General features: G+C 44.6%; 2 protein-coding genes across 2 annotated transcripts in view; one reads left to right on the forward strand and one right to left on the reverse strand.

Moving 5' to 3' along the window:
- LIAS (lipoic acid synthetase) overlaps positions 1–18,340 on the reverse strand; it is a 74,916-nt gene extending 56,576 nt beyond the window's left edge. The window contains exons 1-2 of the mRNA XM_029589290.1: positions 18,186–18,340; positions 3,621–3,793 (exon numbers count right to left, since the gene is read on the reverse strand). Coding sequence (XP_029445150.1) covers positions 3,621–3,793; positions 18,186–18,251 — 239 coding nt within the window. The 5' untranslated portion in view covers positions 18,252–18,340. The remainder of the gene's footprint in view (positions 1–3,620; positions 3,794–18,185) is intronic.
- Positions 18,341–19,123: 783 nt separating this feature from the next.
- The window catches only part of RPL9 (ribosomal protein L9), a 32,180-nt gene continuing 27,120 nt past the window's right edge, over positions 19,124–24,183 (forward strand). The window contains exons 1-4 of the mRNA XM_029589305.1: positions 19,124–19,170; positions 19,283–19,398; positions 19,997–20,092; positions 20,369–20,501. Of these exons, the coding sequence (XP_029445165.1) occupies positions 19,125–19,170; positions 19,283–19,398; positions 19,997–20,092; positions 20,369–20,501 (391 nt within the window). The 5' untranslated portion in view covers position 19,124. The remainder of the gene's footprint in view (positions 19,171–19,282; positions 19,399–19,996; positions 20,093–20,368; positions 20,502–24,183) is intronic.

A 24,183-nucleotide genomic window follows, 5' to 3' on the forward strand; every position in this document is an offset into this window, starting at 1 on the left:
ATGTCTTGCCCTACTATATATCAGATCACAGTCCCATTGAACTAACTGTGAATATATCACAGACTCTGCTGAATGAACATACATGGCAGCTTAATCTCTCTGTATTGGCCTAGCAACGGTAACATGGAATAGACTTAGTTTTTGGGTACTTGCCAGGTTCTTATGGCCTGGATTGGCCACTGTTGGAAACAGGATGCTGGGCTTGATGGACCCTTGATCTGACCCAGTATGGCATGTTCTTATGTTCTAGGATTTCATGGCTATGATTATTGGGGAGATTAAAACTTTCAAAGAAATTCATGCCAATGTAGCATATAACTCTGTAGTTCTTTGGGAAACTTTAAAGGCTTTCCTAAGGGACAAGATTATCGACTATACCAGTTATGTTAAAAGGGTCAGAATGGCCTGAGAAAAGTCACTGGAGAAGACTATCACCAGGTTAGAACAACCTCATTAAAGGGGCTACTCCAAAAATATCCAGAGACAATTAGGGATGAGGAGCCAGGATTTGGAATTGTTACACATCGACTAAATAGAGAAGGCAATGTGATTCAGGTGCCAGAAATGCTATGAGCGGGTAAACTGCTAGCTAATCTCTTAAAGAGGCAGTCCAGAGGCATTCTGATCACGAGTATACGTGCCGCAAATGGGCAGGTGTCCAGTAACCTCCAGGAGATAAACACTTTTGATCATATTATGCAGACCTATACACAAGAAGGAAGTGTTGTACACTGGCAGATATTGATTCATTTCTGGAAAAATTACAATAGTTCAAAGTTACAGATGAACAAAATGAAAAATAAAGGGCACCTATTACATTGATGGAGCTGGCTAGGATGGCCTAACTTCTCCCGGCTGGGAGATTTTTATAAGAAATTTTTCTGGACTTAGCCCTCCTGTTAGCCAGCGAGTTCGAGCACTTGAAAGAAAACCCATCTTTCCCACACTAACTAACCAATACCACCATAATACTTATATACAAGGAAGAACATAGTGATTGTCCAGAGCTTGGGGTTATGGAGCAAAGCTACACCTCTCGCTGACCTCATGTTGCTTTCTGCTTCTCTTCCCACTTTGCTCTTTTTCTCTGTTTGTTTTTATTATTTTATTCCTGCCTCGTTTCCTTTCCTAAAACTTCATCTGGGCTGGTTTAATTATGGGTAGAGTTAATCGATTTAGAAATACCTCACAGACAGTGGAGCCTTATTCAGTAAAGTGTATGTGTACGGTATATATTCTGAAAAGGGGAAAAAATCTCCCACTACACAGGGAAGATGGTTATTTAGGGCTTTAGATAGAGTGTTAATAAGTTAGGAATCAGGGACTTAATTTCTGCCACTGGGTTAGTGAGGGGTGGAGAGAGAAAGTTTGCATAAGATGGAGTACCTCAGACTGGGAGCCACTTTTTAGGGGGCATATGCTCAAAAGATTATTGTAACTAGAATATAGGAAAGGAAGAATGGCTCTTATCGATCCATCTCCCTCAAACATGGATATTAAGATATTGGTCAAGATATCGCAGTTGAGACTTGAGGGCCTCCTCTCGCAACTCAAGGAAGAACAAGACTGGCTTTGTGAAGAGTTGTCTATTCACAGCCAATTCAAGAAGGGCGTTTCATACTTCTTTGGCCTGGAAGCACAAGACTCAAGGTCACCTTGTGGCACTTGAGGCAGAGAAAGCCTTTGATAGGATTCATTGACCCTTTCTTTTTATGGTGCTTCGAGCTTTAAACTTGGATCTGGTTTTTGTGAGCTGGGATCGAGGCACTATAGTCACATCTCATGGCAAGAGTGCTGACAAATGGTTCTCTAGCCAGTACCTTTCGAATCAGACAGGGTATGAGGCAGGGGTGCCTGCTGCCTCCATTGTTGCTCAATTTGTCAATTGAGGTTTTGGTTCAAGTACTGCATTCAGGCGTGGAGGCCTCGGAGGGAACTTTCCTTCCACCCTCCCCCCCCCCCCACACCTTCTCCTACCTTCCCCTACCTAACCCACCCCCCCAGCCCTATCTAAACCCCCCCCTACCTTTGTTAGAAAAGTTATGCCTGCCTGAGGCTGGCGCGCGATTCTCCGGCCCAGGAGCGGTTTCGGAGGCCTCGGCCACGCCCCCGAAACGTCCCCGGGCCGGAACCACGCCCGCGGCCCCACCCCAGATGACGCTCCGCCGCGACATGCCCCCGACATGCCCCCCCTAGGAAAGCCCCGGGTCTTACGCCCGTATCTTACGCACATGCCCCTTTGAAAATCTGCCCCTTTATGTATTGTATTTCTACTGTAGTTTGTTTATTTTGTTATATGCTGCTCAGAGTCTTTTTGCGAAGGGCAACCAATAAAATGAAATTATGACACATGCACATATTCAGCTTTACTACTTCCAACTAAAATACACTTCAGAGAACAAATACTGCAGATTCCCTGCAGCACAAAAAGTACTATAATTACAAGATCTATTTTTCTTGAGTGTGCATTATGCAGACAGAAAGGAGATATTTTCAAGACAGTGATTGTATTTTAGTTAACATTTAACAAAAAACCTTGGAAAAAGTATGTTGTAATAGAGTATTTATTGAAGAGCATGCTTGAAGTCCTTGGGATTTTTTTTTCCAGTTTTCTGTTAATCTGCAGATGCAGAATGTTTTCTATTGCAGAATTTTCCCTCTGTCCCTTAATCTCATCTTTTTAACATTTTCATGTTGTTTAAAACACTATCCGGATCATTCATCAAATTGCGATAGGGCCTTATTGTGTGCGTTACCATGGTAACGCATGCAATAATTACTGCATCGCAAATTGAATATTTACATTTCAAATTTAAGTAAAAAAGGGAGATGTTTGGGCAGGGTTTGGAATAATGAGGTGCCGGTAGAGCTGCAAGCTATAATGTTTCACACATTATTGCCAGCAGTAGCACCAGAAATGCCTATAGCTGCACAAGATCGCCCCGATCTTGTGCAGCGCGGCCAAAAAAAATTGGCGGATGAAAACGCACCACCATGATGCGGCTGACCCCCACTCCTTTTTATTCCGCTATATTTACAGCTGAATGATGAATCTAGGCCTATTTTTGCAATAATTAGAGAAGATAAAAAAAACTTTAGACAAAAATAAAAAAACCTTCTGTAGAAGCCAATTCAGCATTGATGCTGCCTCACACAAGTTTAGCACTGATTATAAAGACAGCAGACAGGGCAATCATGATCATCTTAACAAGGTGCAAAATGTATTTGGCTTTACATGAAATAACTAGACTGACAAAAAATGATTCATTTAGGACTGATATAACTGAACAGCATGTCATATGAAACACACAACCTTTAACAGTAATCAATGAGAACATAACATGATCCTCTGCTCTTCTCCAAGATTTGAACAATATATTAAGTAATGTTTCCCTCATGCAAAACAATGCAATGAACTCCAATGTATAAATTCTTAAAAAAAATAAGTAGCTTTAATAACAAGGTTTTTAATATCTAGTAAGTAAAAAGTGCACTGCTGTCCTGATGCAGGATTATAATATTTGAAGTGCAGAACATAGTGCCCCTTACCTTAGCCCGAAATTTGGTAGTATCAGGACACACATAAAACATATGTTCCAATGGTTTCACATTTGAATTACCTTTCTCCTTTCTGGCGCTTCAAGTTGCCTTTGTACTCAGCCCACTTGCTTCTGTCTGACAGATCCCCAGAAATAAAATCTTGCAAGTCAGGTCCATTTTGTATAAGCTCTTTCTTCCCATCTGCCACTGTACTAGACACTCTGTACTGGCAATACAGGCTATTTCCAGACACCTAAATCAGAACAATTGTAATGGTTAGTCGCTCAGCAACATCAAAGTTAACATATGCCATAGAAGCTGGAACAGGTGCCTGCTACAAAAGGGTGCTTTGAGGTTTTCTATAAAGCCAGACTAGTTTGGTGGCAGTGAAGAAATACAAAGATAATAACCGCCTAATCACAGCACAATGAGATTGCACTGATCAGACTTTTAGAAATAGTCAAGGTTGTTGAAATGCTAAAGTGTGCTAAAGGTTAACTAGCATGTTAAAGATCAGCACAGAGTTTCATTTCTACCTTTTGGGCTCAAAAAATCATAGGACTTAAAAGAATCCAGTCTTATTAATATATACGAGAAAATTATAATGCCAACCAACTGGAAAATGATATGCAAACTAACCCATTGGTCTGTAAGTTTAGACGCAGTGATGTATTTAACTGAGTATAAGGGCTCAGAAGAGCTGAGCTAACATTTACTCTACATTGGTATGCTGCACTGCTATTATGAGATGATATATAATAAAAGACAAAATATTTTTCTCTTACTGGCTTTTTGTATTCAGTGCTTATTAGTGCCCCACACATTCATTAACAGACATCATATTGTTTAACACTTTCTTTTTTTTTCTTTAAATCCAGAGGATCTTCAAACAAATCTCATTATCCATTTACCTATGGCATACTTTAATATAAATCAATGAAGGTGATATCTATTTGAGCAGTCATCCTAATTACACACTACCTTTAGACAGTAAAGGTTCATTTTTTTCCTTAAAAGAAATATTTCTTCTCTCCCTTGTGTTAAGTGCATGTTAAAAGTTTTTTTGTTTTTTTAGAACACAGCTGTAACAAACTTCAAAACCTTTTTTTAGCCAATTTGGCACAACAAGTATAAACTACAGGCAGAAAAGGAAAGAAAACAGAGAAGAAAATTATAATGTAACTATAACAGTGTAGATTTACTGGGGAAAAGGATCTGACAAAACTGACATTCAGCAAGAAAGAAAATAAGGATTGGAATATGGAGTAGGATCTTGGATAAATCAGAAAAAATCTTAGTATCTAAACTGACAATAAGTGAGCTAACAGTGAGATTTTTCTAGTTTAGCATCTGGCAATATATTCTTACCTTAATTATCCTTTAAATAAATAAAAGAGTACTGTCTGGTTTTAAATGTGCATCACTATTATTTATTATTAAACATATTTATAATCTACAAATATCAATAGAATGAACTAAGCGGATTACAAAGATAGAATAAAACTAGCTGCTCAAACGAAAATTAATGCACATCCTTAAGGAAAAATCTTACCTCCTGTTTTAAAAGACTAACATACCAAATTGAAACCACACTCTAATAGTTCTATGTAATAAATGTGGTTAATACAACAAGCTTAAATGATTTATTTCACACACACACACCACATAACTTACAGCAGTATAATGAAAATAATTTGGAAAAGTTAAACCCCAAAATTAACTTTGTGCCAAAATGCACACCGGACATGGCTGCACATCTCAAAATATTTAAATTTCTTCAAAAACAACATCTATATGGAATGCCGATGTTCTTTTGAACAATGCATAACAGTGATAAAACTAGACATTGCAAATCAGCATTCAGCTTTAGCTTGCTCTTTTTTTTTTTTTTGTCTGGTAGTTTTCTCTTACTCCTTTGGGCTTCCAATTCAATCAGAATTGGCCTCTATCAGAACTACATCATCAAGAGGCTTCTCATGTGCTACCAACCAGGATTTTTCCAATTTTAACCCAGCAATGGCAGTGGCACTCCTCGGTTGGGAACAAGCTGTAGCTCCCTCTGTAACCTAGTATACATATGCCCTGAATTTGACAAGGTATTGCTATAAAATGATGGTCGAGAGTCCTTCCCCTAAAGGCTGGGAACGCTGCCTACGCAGAAATGAGGATTTAAAATCAAATCCAGGTTTCCTGCATGGCGGCACATAGCATGGCCACTGAGCCATCAGGCCAACCTTCTTTAGCGTTCTGACACCCTGGGACAAAATTCAAAGTAAACCATGGTTCGTGGTAAGCACATACTAGATAATAAATTTCTATTTTCCCCAAACCATTTCCATAAGAATGGCAAATCATTTTCAGCTTTATCTGGCAACTACAAGCATAGTGTTGCGACCGTCGCTGCCCTACGTCTTCACTCCGCCCTCCAAGTCTGAAGGACACCTGGCTGCCGCGGCGTCCCCTGCCGACTCTCTCCGCGTCCCCGGGCCGGCTCGACGCTGCAGATCCGCCATGTTGCCTGAAGCCTAGGGCGCGCGCGCGCTCCGAGTGAAGCACCAGCAAGGGCGCGAACCTCAGGGGCATGCCCCTGAGATGATGTCATCCGCTTCCGATATTTAAAGATCTCTGATATCGCTACTAGTTGAGTTAGCAAGGGCTAAGGTTCAGATTGGGTTCCCTGCCTAAGCTACTCTGCTTCCTCGGACTCACCAGAGGTACCCGCTCCCCGGGGGCCTCGTGCTCTCTCTTTGCCTTTCAGGTTACAGACAGGAAACGGTACTCGCTCCTCGAAGGCCCTCGTTCCTGACTATCTGCGGATTCTCTTCTGCCTGGAAGTCATCATTATCTACATCATTGTGACTTACCATCGCTCTCTCAGAGCTTTCCCTGGAACCAGGTACTCGCTCCTCGAGGGCCTATCCTTTCCAGCTCCTGAGCTCCCTGAGACCAGTTTGTGAGTGTTGTCATCTAGTTCTGTTCATGAACTCTGCATACCCTGCCTACTCACTGTCTACAGTTGCTCAACAGCTCAGCCATCCAGGGATCGCTCTAACAGTATCTGAGGGACTACAGCCCTACCGGGCACTTCAGCTCACTACTGCCACCTCTGGTGGTTTCAAGACCTGTTTAATAAAAGAACTCGTGTGTGTCTGTCTCCATACTCTAAGCCTAGTCGGTGGTCCCTCTCGGGATCTTCCCCCGGGGGCGTGGTCATCTGCCACTGACCCAAGGATCCACTTACTACTATCTTCGGCAGTCTATAACAACAGATTGCTAAGTCCGCCTACGGAATACATCAGATTGACACCCCTATCTGATTGCTCCTCCCACCAGCATAGCGGATCATGACACATAGTCTATTTGGTAAAATTATTTTAAAATACCCTCTGCATCTAATTTGTTTCAAAAAGGAAAGAAAATATTGAGCAGCATTCTTCCTATATTAGAATAAGAAAACCTGTATAAATGTCCATTTAAAAATGGTAAAATCCATCCCAATCAAATGGTGATTAAAAGGGCACACCCTCTCTCTGGAGCATTTCATGCTAATGTGCTTCAAGGGGCTTCATCTGTTTGTACGATTTAAAAACAACAAACACAGTGCAACAATTCCTGAGGGTTACTGGTCATGTGGCCACACACTAATGCTGGGTCAACTCAGTTTTTTTGGATACCACTAGATTTCTGCCCTTTTGCACTCAGCTTAATATGGTAACTTTATTATATGTTAAAGAAATACAAGCAAACTAAAATTAAGTGCCTCAAACCGATGAAAGATCTGCTCTTCGCTGCAAAGATCCAGTTAGAAATGTCTGATGATCTACCAGAAACAGGCTGTTGAATGATTGCGGGCATGGTTAAAAAGCAAATTGAAAAAGGCTATTTTAACCCAAAGAACTTCTTTCAGAAATTGGGAGAAGGATCCATCTGATGAAAATAGGAAAAAGCATAAGCACTGGCAAGTTAAATGTAAAACATTGATAAAAGACAGTCTAAGAGAGAATCTGAAGAGAAGTTGGCCACAGAGGCAAAAACTCATAATTAAAAAGTTTTTAAATATATCCGACGCAGGAAGCTTGCAAGGGACTCGGTTGGACCATTAGATGATCGAGGGGCTAAAGGGGCACTTATGGATGATAAGGCCATCACAGAAAGACTAAAGGCCTTTGCAGGTGCCTTTAAGAAACACTTTACTCGAAAGTCAAATGGAAAAAAATACAATTTCAAGAACTACCAATATTTTAAATAAAAATAGTGACAACAGTCTAAGCTCCTTTGCTAAGGAGTTCCAGAAGACCAGAAAGACACATGTAAAAAAACTGGGATCTGGTTTTCACAAACTCATATTTACTATAAAAAAGCACAGATAGTAAAAAAAAAATCATGTTCAGACCGTAAATGATGTCCAGGAAAGTTTGCCAAAAGATAAGATGAAGACAGGCCACACAGAGCTTTAAAAACAGGCAAGCGATCTTAAACTGCTCTGAAAGGAACCGGAAGCCAATGGAGATTGGCTAAAATCAGTGTGAAATGCTCCTGACACTACATCCAGTAACCAGTCTTGTAGCTGCATCTTTTTACAGTCCCTAAGGGAAGCCCCACAAGCAGAGAATTACAATGGTTCATTGATGTTAAAACTAAGGACATGTCTGGTGTCACAGAGGTTCCCCTCCAAGGAGAATGAGGACGGAGTCTAGGGAAGACCAAGGGCTTTAGTAAGCAGTGGCTAAGAATGGAAGCTTACCAGGCATGGCACCTGGGCAGTGCCTTTGCCCAACACCACAGCCATTCCCCACAGCTTGAGCCCACAGGTGCAGACCACAGCTAGGATTTGATGGTGCAAGGAATACCTTAGGACACAAGCAGGTCAAGGCTTCAGGCCTAGGCATGGATCAGGAGTCAGGTGAGAATCAGGAATCAATGGGAGTCATGCAGCATTTCCTCAGGCAACTGTTTGGACCAGCAAGGGGGTCTCAAGCAAAGTCTCCTCATATACAGCTTCCTGTGAACTTTCCATATGAAAGTTTTCTGGGATCTGGACTACCCCTGCCAGGCAGAATAGGTAATTATTACCAAGGAGTTTCAAGGTCAGCTGGTCCTGTGGCTAATCCTCCAGGTCTGTGCCCTGAGATCAAAGGGCTGCCTGTTTGCACCCCACCATCCCTTAAAAGGATTAAACAACCATTTGTAATTGTGTACCTAGGTCTTAGGACAAGCACGAGATACAATTTATACCAGAACATCCTACAAACATGGGAAATATGATTCTTAAAAGTTTAATCCAGAATCACACCCAGGCAAGATGATCTATCATATTGACCACCAAACTTATTAACCAAAAGCACCTGTTTTGAGGCACTGATTAACAGCTTACCACACTTCATCTAAGTTAATATTTCCCAAAGCAGCCATTAATGGAGTCCACAGAGCTAGTAAATCACAATTAAGAGGAGTTGGCAATAGGTATATAGTACTTCGCTATGAGATAGCAATCTATCATGCCCCCCCACTACGGAGTAGCAATATATATATATATGATTGCAACTCCTTAGTAGATTGGTACAGCTTACTACTTCCTTTCCTTACAGGAGTATCTAACAGCAGTTCGCTAACAGAATTACAGATAGCTAACTCCTCCCCTCTGGAGGAGCAGGTCATGTCATATCGCTACTCCTTCCCCTTTCAGGAGCACAGCAGAACAGCTTGCCAACTCCGCCCTACTGACGGAGTGAGCGACAGCAGGTTGCTAACTCCTCCCTTTAGGAGGAGGTGAGCGTAACAGATTGCTAGCTCCTCCCCTTTGGAGAAGGAGAGCGTAACATCAGGCGAGCCCTCTCAAGGGCCAAGACCATAAGACAAAACCGAGTCGGGTCCTCATGAAGGATCAGACCTTGTTGGAGCAGGTCCCCATGTGGAGGAAGGCATAGAAGGGTCTCACCAGAAGCCTCTGCATGTCTGCATACCACGGGCGTCTGGGCCAATCCAGAGCCACTAGGACTAGCCTCTGCGGTTCTTATTTTATTTATTTATTTGTTGTGTTTTGTATACCATCATTCGGTTTCACCATCAGAACAGTTTACAGGAATTGGTAAGTGTGTTAGTTAAAGCAAATTACAGCGTATAGTCGTCAAATCAGTTTACAAATTCGTGTTAAGTTGTGGTTAGTTGGTATAACATGTTCTAGCACAAGTAGGGTGGGGTTACAGGGTGAGGTGGATGGGTAGGAAAGTAAGTGGGATGAGTCAACCAGGTCAATTAGTTAAACAGGCTTTCAGGTTGGGCATATAGTTAATATGCAGTTAAATATGCTATTTAGGCTAGGTATAAATGTCTTAGAATTTCGAGAGGTCATTCTTGATCTTGCGAATGACCTTACTCAGCAAAAGCCACGGAGGGAAGAATCAGGGGACCTTCGCATTGTGAGATGAGGCCAGAAGGTCGATGGATCGGAGGCCCCAGAGATCTACCAGCAGCTGAAAGGCTCTAGTCATTAACAACCATTCTCCAGGATCCAGACTCTCTCTGCTTAGAAAGTCTGCTCTGACATTGCCTTTTCCCGTGATATGGGAGGCAGAGATCATCTGTAGAAAAACCAGACTATGAGGGATGGTTTTCGACCCCGGCCCGATCCCCTGTTGCACACACCAGGACTCAAACACTGTCCACACTTGCACATACGCCATGGAAGTGGAAGGGCATCTGGCCTGTAGCAGCATGGCAATCACCGGCTCGGAATACCCCTTCAGTCGCAGACGCCACTTCTCAAAAGCCAAGCCGCAAAATAGAAGCAATCCTCCCGATCTGAGAAGATGGGACCATGACACAACAGGTCCGGTAAATGCGCCAGCCATAAGGGCCCGTCCGTGGCTAGTTGTACCAGATCTGCAAACCAAGGACAACAGGGCCACCCAGGAGCCACTGGCACTACCTGACCTCTGTGCTGTTCCACTTGTCTGAGGATTCGATCGATGAGAGGCCAAGGAGGAAAGGCGTACAACAGAATCCCTGTTGACCATTTGGACACCAGGGCGTAGAGACCTACCAACCCCATCTCCGTCAACTGAAAATAAAACACGTCGTCTTTGCGTTAAGACAGGTCACCATGAGGTCCAACTGGGGAATCCCCCATCTGGCACAAATAGGTTCCAAGCCTCTCTGGATAGCTCAGACTCTCCTGGATCCAGCTGTTGCCTGCTGAGGACGTTCACCTGCAAGTTGTCCACGCCTGCCACGTGCGAGGCAGCAATGCCCTCCAGATGGTATTCGGCCCAGGTGAAGAGGAGATAAGCTTCTCACGCTACGACAGGACTCTTTGTACCACCTTGGCAGCTGAGGTACTCCACCGTGGTGGCGAAAACACTTGAACCATCCGACCCTGCACCAGATCCAGAAATGCTTCCCAACACCCTGCACACTGCCCTGGTTTCTAGGCAGTTGATGGACCAAGCTCGTTCTGACTCCAACCACATGCCCTGTGCCACTCTGTCCAGGCACACTGCACCCCTGCCTCAGAGGCTGGCGTCCGTGGACACTACTACCCAGTCTGGGGTTTCGAGGGGCATTCCTCTCTGCAGATTGGAATCCACTAGCCAGCATGCCAGGCTGGATCTGGAGTGCGAGGTCAGGGGCAGCTGCACCTGATACTGCTCCAACACTGGGCTCCACCAGGACAGGAGCGCTTGCTGTAACGGCCTCAAGTGAGCAAATGCCCACGGGACGAGATCTAGCATCGAGACCATGGATCCCAGTACCTGTAGATAGTCCCAGGCCGTAGGAGCCTGCGTCGTCCTCAAGCAATTCACCTGCTGTTGCAATTTGCGCATCTGCTCCTTCGTCAGAGACACCCAGGCCAGGAGAGTGTCGAAGCAAGCCTCTAGATATTCCAGGACCTGGGAGGGAATCAGGTGACTCTTTGCAAGGTTGATCACCCACCCTAATGACTGCACATGACGAATCATCCGCCGACAGTCTTCCTCCAACTTCGCCTGGAGGAGCCAGTCGTCGAGGTATAGGTGCACCAACACTCCTTCCCGCCAGAGGACTGCCGCAACTATCATCATCACTTGGTGTGGGGTGCCGATGCCAGCCTGAAGGGGAGAGCATAAAAGTGGAAATGCTGTCCCAGGATCGAGAACCGCAGGAACCGCTGATTATCGCTCTGGATCGGGATATGGAGGTAGGCCTCTGTGAGGTCCAAGGAGGCGAGGCACTCTCCCTTGCACACCGCCGCAATCACCGTGCACAGGGTTTCCATTCAAAAACGCGGGACTTTCAGACTCTGGTTCACTTGTTGGAGGTCCAGAATGGGACGAAATGTCCCCTCTTTTTTTGGCACCACAAAAGTACACAGAGTACCATCCAGCCCCTTAATCTGCCTCTGGAACTGGAACGATGGCCTGCAGGCTTATCAGACAGCATAGTGTAGCCTCCACCATGGTTCGCTTGTTTAGGGAAGAACAGCACAACACCAGGCAGGCATCTCTGGGAGGGTGAGAAAATTCTTTTTTTTTAATTCTTTATTTATTTGTTTCCAATAATTACAACAAATAAATTTATAAACATATCACATTTAAGCGAGAATGACCATCTTAAAAAAACATACTAATCATCACAGTCTCTATAAATTGCAATATTTATCCATAGATGTCATTATTCACTAACACTTAAGGAAAAAATAGTAGTGGAATATTTCTATATGAACGGAATAACAGGAAAACAAAATTACTGTGCATCAATATAGATCCTACTCTTATCCTATACGGTCATTAATTTGCAAGAAGGTTTTTGAGAGCCTTTGGGTCTGTAAACAAATAGTTATTTTCATTCAATTTAATGTAACATCTGCATGGATACTTTAAGTTAAAACTCCCACCTTTTTCCAATATTTTTTCCCTGTACTGAAGAAAATTTTTTCTATGGACTTGCGTAGTTTTCGTTAAATCTGCAAAAATCCATACTTTCTGTCCGTAGAAGGTAGTTGTCCTATTTCTAAAAAAGGATCTCATTATATTATCCTTATCGGTAGAAAAAGCAAGTTGTACCAACAAGGTACCTCTCAACTTTATCTCTAATTCATCCTGCGATTTCTCCAATAGCTCCGATAAATAAATGGAACCACCAATATTCCCTACCTCTTTCTTACTCCCTTCTTTTAACTCATGGTTCTGCTCATTTCTCTTACCCCCTAAGTAAAATGCCTTTACAACAACAGGTAAACATTTCTCTGGGATTTTCAAGATTTGCATCAGATAATTTCTGAATAACTCATTAGGATTTATCTTTTTTATAATGGGAAAGTTGTTAACCCTAATATTTAAAGATCTAACCACATTTTCTAGGTTCTCCAACCTTTTATTTATCTCTTCCTCAGCCACAATCTGCTGGGATTGAATTTTCTCTACCTGTAATACTTTTTTATCTATTTTAGCAATTTCCACTTTTTGTTTTTCTAATTCAACGGCATTCACTACTGATGAATCTGAGGTTTTCTTTACCATTTCGGTTAATTTATTTATAGATGTATCTAATTTTACCATATAGTTCCAAAGACTTTCTAGGGTTATATTAGTTGGTTTCATAATTATTGGATCAGATTTTATAACTATATCTATGGAACCCTGTTTTTCTTTTACTACCTTACTTGTAGTTGGTGTACTAGAATCTAATGGGGTTTCACTTAAGCTATGAGAGATATTCAATATACCTTCATCATTCTTTTCTTCTACATTAATATTCAAATCTTTAAGTTCACTTTTCTTTGTTTGTACCACTAAAGGACTCAATATCCCCTCCTGCATATCACCTAGTATCTCTGGGGTTATTACACCCCTTCTACTAGGTGGAGATGGTGGAACCGGTGCCCCGGGGCTTAAAGATATTTCATTGACCAATAAGGGAACACCCCGTTCTGGTGTCTCTAATGCGGTCAGCTCTCCTGGGGAATTTTGAGAATCTATCCATTCCAGTACTGTTTTCTGTCCTAATACCAATGAAGCCACCTCACCAGAAGGCTTTATCTTAGCCTTCCTCTTAGTGTGTGGCATTATTAAGGCAAAATTTATTATCTCAAAACAGTACTGGATAACAAATGCACCCTTAATGTTAATATATATTCCACTTCTAGGAGCTTTGGGAGGTCTAGCAATATTATGAACAAGAATCAATCTTATTATCTCAATATAACTTTAAGAAACATAGCAAACCATATGAAATAAGTCCCAGCGAGGTCCCAGCAAGATCCCGGCAAAGTCCCTGCGAAGTCCTGGCTAAGCCCGGCAAAGCCTTACTTGCACGTGCCCCTTGAGCGCGCGCGGCTTTAGCAGCTCGCCGGCGTCTGCTGCGCGCCGCAGGAAGCTTTGTTTTTATAATCAGTTCCGGGTCCGGCCTCCTGCAGGCACCTCCCCCTGAGACAGGAAATCACCGCGGGCAGAGATGTAAAGAGAATACCGTCGGGGCAAGATAGCACTCACCCCCCGGAATCCACTGCACGCAAGAAACAGGTAATAGTAGCCTTCTCCTCCCGGCTCAGGTAGTTTAGGCACAGTTGCACTTTTAAAGTCAGTCCCGGGTCCCGCCTCCTGCAGGCACCTCCCCCTGAGACAGGAAATCACCGCGGGCAGAGATGTAAAGAGAATACCGTCGGGGCAAGATAGCACTCACCCCCGGAATCCACTGCACGCAGGAAACAGGTAATAGTAGCCTTCTCCTCCCGGCTCAGGTAGTTCAGGCACAGTTGCACTTTTAAAGTCAGTCCCGGGTCCCGCCTCCTGCAGGCACCTCCCCCTGAGACAGGAAATCACCGCGGGCAGAGATGTAAAGAGAATACCGTCGGGGCAAGATAGCACTCACCCCCGGAATCCACTGCACGCAGGAAACAGGTAATAGTAGCCTTCTCCTCCCGGCTCCGGGTGAGAAAATTCTAAGGAGTAACCGACGCAGATCACCTGCAGTAGCCACTGGTCGGTCGTAATTCTTGCCCACTTCTCATAGAATTGGGACAGCCATCCCCCTACCGCCGCCTCCGGGGAGTGGGTGCTCCTGATTTCATTGGGAGGCTTTGCTGGCTACAGCTCCCTGGCCGGAAACTCCTCTCACTGCCTGGTTGGTTCCACGAAAGGACATTTGACGTCCTGAGGAAGGCCCAGATCCATCGGAAGCGGAGGAACCCCCCCTTCCCGACTTAAATCTTCTGGAATCTCTGACCCGGGTCCTTGGGGCAAAGGCCTTCCGAAAGGGCTTTCTATCCTCCGGGAATCTATTCCCTTTGGCTTCTCCCAGTGATTTTACCAGCTGGTTCAAGTCCTCGCCAAACAGGAGCTTCCTCCTGAAGGGAAGATTGCACAAACGTGCTTTAGAAAAAGTGTCAGCCGAGCAATTCCGGAGCCACCGCGTCGGGCCGCCACTGAAGAGACCATGGAACACGCCAATATCCGTACCAGGACATACAGGGCATCCGCCATGTAAGCCACCCCCACCTCAAGGCGCACTGCTTGCACCTGGGACACGATCCCCAAGGCAGCTGGGTCCTGTGGTTGCTGAATCCAACACAGGCAGGCACACTGCATCATACTGGCACACACTGCCACTCAGAGGCTCAAGGCTGAGACTTCAAAAAGGCGTTTCAGGTGGACTTCCAATTTTCGATCCTGGGCATCCTTCAGGGCAGCCGAACCTGCCACAGGAATGGTAGTCTTCCTAGTAACAGCGGCGACTGCCGCATCTACCTTGGGGATCCGTAAGGGCTCCAAATGCTCTTCCAACAGTGGATACAGCTTGGCCATGGCCCGTCCCGCCTTGAGACCGGCCTCTGGGGCATCCCACTCCCTGCTGATAAGCTTCTGAATTTTCTTCGGAATTGGGAAAACCCGAGGGGAGTCCTCGCAGCCCATCCAGGACCGGGTTAACCCCTTCGCTGTCCGAATCCTCCTGTGACAGTTGGCGCCCCAGTTCCTCCAGAACTTGGGGAATAAGGGGACGCAATTCCTCCTGCTTAAACAGCCGGACCACCCGAGGGTCATCACCCCCCCAGGGGCGTCCAGCAACAACGGATCATCCCCGCCAGCAACTGGGTCCAGATCGGGATCAGTGTCACCCAGGGGCATGGCTAGACCCCCCACCAGGGGGTCCCCCACGATCCCCGCATCTCCACAGCTCCCTTGAGCCCGGAGAAGGTAGAACCTGTCTCTTCAGACGCTTGGCAGAGCCACCAGTGCTGTCTTAAGAGCTCCTCTTCACTGCCTTCCTGGCCAGGAAGGCTTCATGCCTTAGTAGCACAAACTCCGGGAAGAAACCTCCAAGTCCCACATCATCGCTACTGGAATCCGAAGTTGAATCCTTCAGGTCTCCCTGACTCGGTTCTATCACTGCCGGGGAAAGCGGGGGGGGGGGGGGGGGGGGGGGGCGGGGTTAGCTTCCTTCTTCTGAGTATCCATTGACCCTGGGGTTTTACCTTTCGCACTTAGGCTTTCTGGGCTTCTGGCCCTTGGCAGATGCCAAACCCCCCCCCCCCCCCCCCGCAGCACATGAGGCACAGAGAGAATGAGCATCCAACTCTAAAAGGCCCTACAGACCTTCACCAGGGCACTTTCAGACATGGCAGTCCTTCCCCCAGCTCCCCTGGGGTCCCAGAAGGCAGAAAATTTGTCGGGCTCAGCACTCAAAATGGCGCCCGCGCCAAAAATAGCCCAGGCTCAGCGCTCCGCAGAGGAGGAAGGAAGCAGGAAAAATTACTGCAGACCTCCGATTTGACCACGCAGGCCCTCAAGACGCCTGCCCTGAGGCTAAAAACGCCCAGGAGCTGCTTACCCGACCCGAGAAGGCTCTGGGCACTAGGATGCTCCTCCTTCCCCAGCCGAGCACTGCCTGAAACGAGAAGCCTCAGATAAAAGCCCGTGCAGAGAAAAAAACTGAAGGCAAGAATCTTTTCTTTTTACTCTAAGTAACAAAAAAATCCCCACAGGGGTACTTTCCTTTACAAGGCGCTGGAAGAGGGCTTCGGGGCATGGAGGGAACCAGTCCCCTGGCTATCCAACTCCCCGGAATCCAAGGGCTCTACAGCCAGGGGTATCCAACCCCCCGTTCGCCCTGCTCGACCAAAAGGATGGCCCGCGATCGGAACCTCACACCTCGGGGACCCTGCTAACACTCAGTCCAGAGCTGCAGGATGTACAACCACCATCTGCTGGAGACAGAGAAATACTGAGGAACTGCAGATGGCTCTAGGGTTATATAGCCGTGCCTCAAAGTTTTGTTCTCTCCTCCATCTGCTGGTGGGAGTGCATAACCCACTGGTCTGGACTGATCTGGGTATGTCCAGGAAAGTATATTTTGTAAAGACTGTTACAACAGATTAGAGATAAATTCTTCCTCAGTAAATTTACCCTTCTTTACATGATCTTATAACTTACAAGCAGGCCGATTCAGTAAAGTCCGTGGGAAAGCGGACGAACTCCGGCTCCACCGGCACACGCACCGGCCCTTTGCCGGTGCGCGCGATTCTGTATTTAAATTAGGTGATGCAGTAAAAACGGGGAAAAGGAGGAGCTAGGGACACTAGCGCGTCCCTAGCGCCTCCTTTTTGACAGGAGCAGCGGCTGTCAGTGGGTTTGACAGCCGACGCTCAATTTTGCCAGCGTCGGTTCTCGAGCCCGCTGACAGCTACGAGCTCGGAAACCGGACACCGGCAAAATTGAGTGTCCGGTTTTCGGCCCGTCAGCCGTGGGCCAAATTCAAAATTTTTTATTTTTTTTTAACTTTTCGGGACCTCCGACTTAATATCGCTATGATATTAAGTCGGAGGGTGCACAGAAAAGCAGTTTTTACTGCTTTTCTGTGCACTTTCCCGGCACCGGAAGAAATTAGCTAATTTCTGAAAGTAAAATGTGCGGCTTGGCTGTACATTTTACTTTCTGTATCCCACGCGCATACCTAATAGGGCCCTCAACATGCATTTGCATGTTGAGGGCGCTATTAGGTGCCACGGGTTGGACGCGCGTTTTCCTCCCCTTACTGAATAAGGGGCAAGGGAAAACGCTCGTCCAATAGCAGGCTGACGGAGCGCACTGTACTGTATTGGCCTGAAGGTGTGTGAAAAAGATTCTGAAAAACTTTAGATTTGTGCCAGCAATCATTTGCAAGCTGTGTCAATTCATTGTATAACGAAATATGTGTATTTTCATAAGCGAGATGTGACTCTGCTTCCTCTCCTCCCTGCATATTTCCTCCTCTGCTTCATCTGGGACAGGGCTGGCACCATAGCAAAGGATCTCCTCATAACCCATGGGCTACCCCCCCGGACATAATTGCCACTTGGCTCCATGTCATAAAAAAAACAGGTTAATCTAATCCTTGTATGTGCAAATTTGTAGTTATGATTGTCTCATCGATTTCCTTAATAAAAACATTATAACAGAAAATCTATGCATGAATTAGAGCAAAACCAGGACTGCATTAGCCTATTGCTTATTACCTAGAGCCAGCTAACAACCTTCCATACCGCAAATCCCAACCGTCCCATCTCCCGGCTTCCTGCGCTCTTGCTAAATATCAGTGAGGGCCTTGACTAAATTTGAGATTATGCATTATTATACTCCTTCGTCTCGAGAGAGCAGAGGATGGAAAACAGATGGCACTCTCCTGATACCCACCGTAGAAGCTCCAGGACCCAAAACGCGAACCCAGCGTATACCACCCCGCTGTATCACAGCCGCCATATTCCACCGATCGGCTTTCTACTACCTGGCCTGCCACTGAAGCCGCGCGGAAATATGGAGCGCTCCTAGGGACGAAGATGTTAAAGGAACAGCCCGTGCCCTGAGAACCAACACAAGCTAACAACTCTATTTTCTATTATTGTTGTTGTTGTTGTTTGATTTACTTTATTTTGCTGGAGACGAAATTGAGGTTGATTTGAAACTGAAGTGAGCGGCGTTTGATTACTTTCGCTTTACGCTCCGAGAATGACGCCGGAAGATGACGTCAAAGAGTCGGGCCTACAATAGCGTCATGACGCACGACGTCTTCCCTTTCTTCTGTTAGCTGTAAGGTGAGGAAATGGAGTCGGGATTGTGGTCGCTGGTATCCAGTTCCATCTATGTGGATAAAGCACTATTGGGGCCCCGCGAATGGATGCCTCACGCAGAGGGTTTCATCAAGCTACCAGGACTCGCTTTTTGGCGCTACTGAGCTATCCCTTGCTGCCCCTCCCCCGTGTGGCCTGTACCCGGTCTGAAACCGCGCTCGGGAGTGTCATTGGGCTGGGTACGGGTACCTGTGAATGTAGGCTGCGGTGGGTCAGGGCCGTCTCTGAGCGGGTGCCGTGGGGCAAGATGTAGGGTGATTGCAAATATCCAGAGGGGAGCTGTCCCAAACTCCTTTCTTTGGGATCCTCCGTTTACCTCTGTCAGGCGTTCGGTATCCTCACGGCCGTGGGCAGAGTGTCCGGGATCTATCAACTTATGCTCAAGCACCACATTGCCCCTAGTTGAGGTTAATGAGACCTCGTCTGGACCTGATCCTTGGGGGTTTGGAGAAGTGAAAGCGATGGATGTGTGTCCTGTGATTAATCCCAGTCCTTGTATTCCAGAATGAAGACCATTCTCAGCAACCAGATTCTTGACATCCCTGAGAAGGGTAAGCGCTTCCTACCTGCTGGGTAGTTTTAGTGGTGTGAAAAAAGAACTTGTAGTGCTCCCTTGGTCAATTTTTTACATTTTGGGACTTTTTTTTTCTTTCTTCTTTCTAGTGGACATCACCTTGAAGGGCCGCACAGTTATTGTGAAGGGTCCGAGGGGAAGTCTGCGCCGGGACTTTAATCACATCAACGTGGAGCTCTGCCTTCTGGGCAAGAAGCGCAAGAAGGTGAGGAGTTAAGGTTTTTTATTTTTTAACCCATGCTGGTGCTAGGTAGACAAACATTATCAAAGTAATTCTTCAATGTAGTGGAGTTGAAATGTATGTAGTTTTGGTAGGGAATTTCAGTGTTAGAACAAAAAGAAATTAGTGAAAAACTGACTTTCACTGATTTCTTTTTGTTCTAACATTGAAATTCCCAGGCAACAGAAAACAAAGGTATTATGTAGCCTTGAAAGGAAAACAATGATGCAATAATTTTGATAGTGGAAGACATTATATGATAGGATTTTTTGCTTTCCTATTCTGTGGTGCACCTTTGTTAGTACTTCACTACAAATATCTCCATAAGTAAGTCCCTAATAAGATCTGGGGTTTGAGGTCAGCAGGTAGTATGATTCTGTGAGGCACTCTTGAGTGGTAAATAGAGTTGGTTATACATGGGAATATTAATATGGCCCAGATGACAGTTGAGACAGTGCCCACATTCACATGTTTTGCTTATAATTAGGCATCCAGATTTGATGCTTTATCAAAATGTATGTCAGAGTGATATAGTTAGGATTACTTTTGTTCACAGACTGCATGGTTCATCTTTGTTTTGCAGCTTCGTGTGGATAAATGGTGGGGTAACAGGAAGGAATTGGCCACAGTCCGCACAATTTGCAGTCATGTGCAAAATATGATCAAGGGTGTCACACTGGTAAGCACACACTGAATTTTGTGAGCTTTGTATGAATATAGAAATTGGTGGTTTTATACTGCTTCCTTTTCTCCATTGTAACTGGAGTGGAAAGTGGAGGTTACTATTGGTCCCAACTTGCCACTTTTATTTTTGTAAATAGAAAATTACTACTGGCATTAGTTGAGAATAGATCCAAAGGACAGCACAGTTTTCAAAATTTACAGATAGTGTTTTTGATACACTTTTCAGTTTTATTGCCTTTATAGTCACATGTGTTGATTTGTTTAATTTCAGGGCTTTCGTTATAAGATGAGGTCTGTGTATGCTCACTTTCCAATCAATGTAGTTATACAGGAGACTGGTTCACTCGTGGAAATCCGGAACTTCTTGGGTGAGAAGTACATCCGCAGGGTGCGCATGAGACCAGGTATCCCCAAACCTTTATTTATAGGAAACATTTCTTGTAAGTGATTCAGTAGTTATTTAATCAGGATTTATTATGTGTTTTGATTTTTATTACATTTCTTATTAAGTCAAAGCTCTGACGTAGACTATATCTACGTATACCCTCTTAGGAATACATAGATGTTGGGGATATGATAGACTTTAAAGTACCTTAAAGGTATGCATGCACAAGAAGCAAACCTTATTCATAAGAGAGACTATTCTAGAAGAATAGGCAGCATGATATAAGGCTCCAAGGGGAGTAGACTCAGCATCAACAAAAAATATTTCTTCATTAAAAGGGTCATGGATGCTTGGAATAGACTCTGGGTGGAGGTAGTGGAGACAAAAATGGTAATACATCTGTGAGGAGCTTTTTTTTCCCCCAATATTTTTAAACATTTCTTAAGCTGCTGTTCAAAAAAATATACCCTGCATGCCAATCTGATAGATAACTATGAGCCAATGACAAATTTACTGATTTTTTTCCCCAAGTTGTTACAGCAAGTTGTGGATGGAAGAGATAAAACAGTATTGGAATTCAAGAAAGCATGGGATGGGCCAGCTCACTGACAGCGCTATGCAGAGATCTGGATTAGATTCCCAGCTTGGGACTGTAGTGGTGATGTAGAGGCAGTTTCAGTCTCTGGCAGTGGTGGTGCCTGCGATTGCAGGGGTCTGGAAGAAGCCTAGGTACATGGCCCCCAGCTGAAATAGCTAGACTATCATAAATTGTGAGAAAAAAATGGAGGGGGAGGAATCCCTGCTTGATTACAAGTGAAGGTTCATGACATGGTACCAGATCCCAGCCCTGATTTTGATTGCACTGAAAGCCCAAAGGTGTAGGAGAAAACTGATTAATTAAAAAAAAAAAATCTTGCAGTAAGCACAAAGGATCCCAAGTTATGAAGAAATGAGGGGAAGACAACAGATCAATTGGGATCTATGACAATGCACCAGGAATGAAATTAGTTAGGTCTAATGGTCTGTACTTGTCATATTCTTCTCTCAAGGCTGGTTAGTGAAATTGGTTTAAATCTATTTGGACAATCAATCTGGCTAGGGCAGGAAGATCTAGTGAGGGCCCAGTTTGTCTGCCTCTGCAGCATTGTCTGACACAAGATCTGGCATCCTTGCTTCATGCTCAGCATGGATATCAGCCCTCCCAGAGCATGTTCTGAAATGGAAGGTAGATGTGCTGTATGGGGTGTTACTTTGGACACAGATTATAATTGTTAAAATCCTTTCATTACTTAACTGTCCTGGAGTTGATTCTGTTTGTTATTTTGATGAGTTGTATTGTTAATGGTAGCAGGGAAGATTTGTCTCTTTAACACTGAGATCTGCAACAGAGGTGAGATATTAAGGTAGCAAACAAACTGAGGGGTGATCTGAGAAACTCTGCAGTATTTTACAGTACCTGGCAGCTGGAAGTTTCCCTTTGTGTCAGCTGGACCAAAGGGGGTTAATTTTGTGGCATTAGTTTGAAAATGAGGCTTGGCCTGTTTCCCATTCTCAAGGTGTTGTGATGTTATAATGTTCTATAGTGTTATTGGTCAGAAAGCTACTGCTTTGGATTATGACTGGCCCACAGAGAATTGCCTGAGAATGTGCCCAGAACACTCTAGTCTAGTCTTTACTGAGAAGTGCAGTGGACTAGAACTTTTGGAACTTGTACTACTTCTGAACAGTATCCTGTGAATAGAATAACAGAGCTTCCCTCAGCACTGGCTAATTAAAGTAACCCTTGATGAGGTAGTGTTTGTGTACTCCCTTTTTCTTTCCACCTGTTTGTTTTGCAAGTTATATTTTCCATATTCACGGTTACTCCTTTTTAAACTTCTTAGTTTGTTAGCTCTTTCTCTGACTGATTAACCTATAATCTGTCCTTGGGTGACCTGTGTATTTGTATTTGGTCTGCACTTTCTCTGGGAACTATGTGACCCCTGGGTTTTGTGCAATTGGTGTTCCTAGAAACCACCAAGGAATAGCTTGTGGAGCGGGTTACTTGCCCAGAAGCCAGCAAAAATCCAGTTGGCTGGTGCTTACCAGTATAGGGGCAAGTATGCAGGCTTAGGTGGCGCTTGAGCAGTGCTAGGCAGGCCCCACCAAGAAACCAGGGGGGTTAACACTAAGTGAGAGTTAAGGGATAGTGTTAAGGTGGTATATGACAACGATCATATCTGTGTGGCAAGAGTGCAGAAAAGCAGTAATTGGAAAGATGTTACAGTGCACAGGGAGAGGCATTACCAGAAGAAAGGTGATAATGCCTCTGTATAACTCATTAGTGAGGCCTCATCTGAAAGGATATAGACAGAGAAGATGCAGTCCAGAGAAGGACTACCAAAATCGTGCAGGATGTACACCAAAAGCCTTATGAATTTGCCTATACCCTTGAAGAGAGAGAGAGAGAGAGGGGATATTAGACGTTCAGATATCTCAAAGGTATAAATCACAAGAAACAAACATTTTTCTGTGCAAAGGAAGTTCAAGAACAAGGTTATGATGTAAGACACAAACATAGCAGACTTGGTAGTAATATTAGAAAATATTTCTTCATGAAAAAGGGTGGTGGATGTGTGGAATGGCCTTTCACATAATGGAAATAGTGACAAAGTCAAAACGGAAAAATATTGACAAGAATCATATAGCTGTTCACTACAATGGAAAGAAGGCAAAAGTTCAGTTTATTGGACAAAAACAAGTGAACATCTATTGCAATAAAAAGTAAATCCAAAGAGGTAAAGAATGTAATTAGTCCAGCAAAAAATCCTCAACACAAGCCACATTTCACAATAAGTTGTCTCAAGGGGAATCTGGAACAAATCTAAAGATGAAACAGAAAAAAAAACATCAATAGACAGCAAGCAAAGCATATAGTTGTGCTCATAAGTTTACATACACCCTGGCAGAATTTGTAAGATATGTAGCATTTTAAGGAAACATGAGTGATCAGAAAAAATCACGTCTGTTATTTTTGTTTCAAATTAAACTATTTTCTAACATGTAGCAAGAAGGACTCAGGACCAATGGGTTATGTGCTCCCCTGCTAGCAGATGGAGATGGAGTCAGGTTTCCAAGCTGACGTCACTAGATATACCCCTGCAGTGACCTCAGCCTTTCAGTATCTCTGTCTCCTAGCAGATGTGGACACTATTCCCACACCAGCAGCGGGGTTCAGTGGGATTGCAGCACTAATTCAGAAGAGAAATTTTACCTTCAAATTGAAAGGAAGATAGAGCCCCGCCCTCCTGCGATGATATCTAACGGTCCTTCTCCCAGTTGAGAACTCCTCAGGTGATTTCCAAGATCCCTCAGAGGTGTGCCTTGGTCCAGTAGCCTGCTCCTGGCATGGACCTTGCTGCTGAAACAGCTGAAAGGCAGCGGGTGCAGAAGCAGAGTGTAGTGTGAATGCCAAAGCCTCCCCCCCAACCCGGAGACCGTCTCTGTACTCAGCTGGTAAATGCTGAGACCAGATAAGTAGAGAAGAACTCCTCCAATCCAGAGACGTCTAAGGGCTTCAATAATCCCTTCCTCCGATCTCCTTGCTTGGTGCACCATACCAGCATCGTTTCCAATCCGTTTGGATGAGGGAAGGGGGTTTCTAAGTGGATTGAGTGTTGAAGATGGTAGGCCAAGCAAGAGTGAACTGCTGTAATCAGTGC

The sequence above is a fragment of the Rhinatrema bivittatum genome, chromosome 1 (assembly GCF_901001135.1).
Source record: "Rhinatrema bivittatum chromosome 1, aRhiBiv1.1, whole genome shotgun sequence".
Lineage (NCBI taxonomy): Eukaryota > Metazoa > Chordata > Amphibia > Gymnophiona > Rhinatrematidae > Rhinatrema > Rhinatrema bivittatum.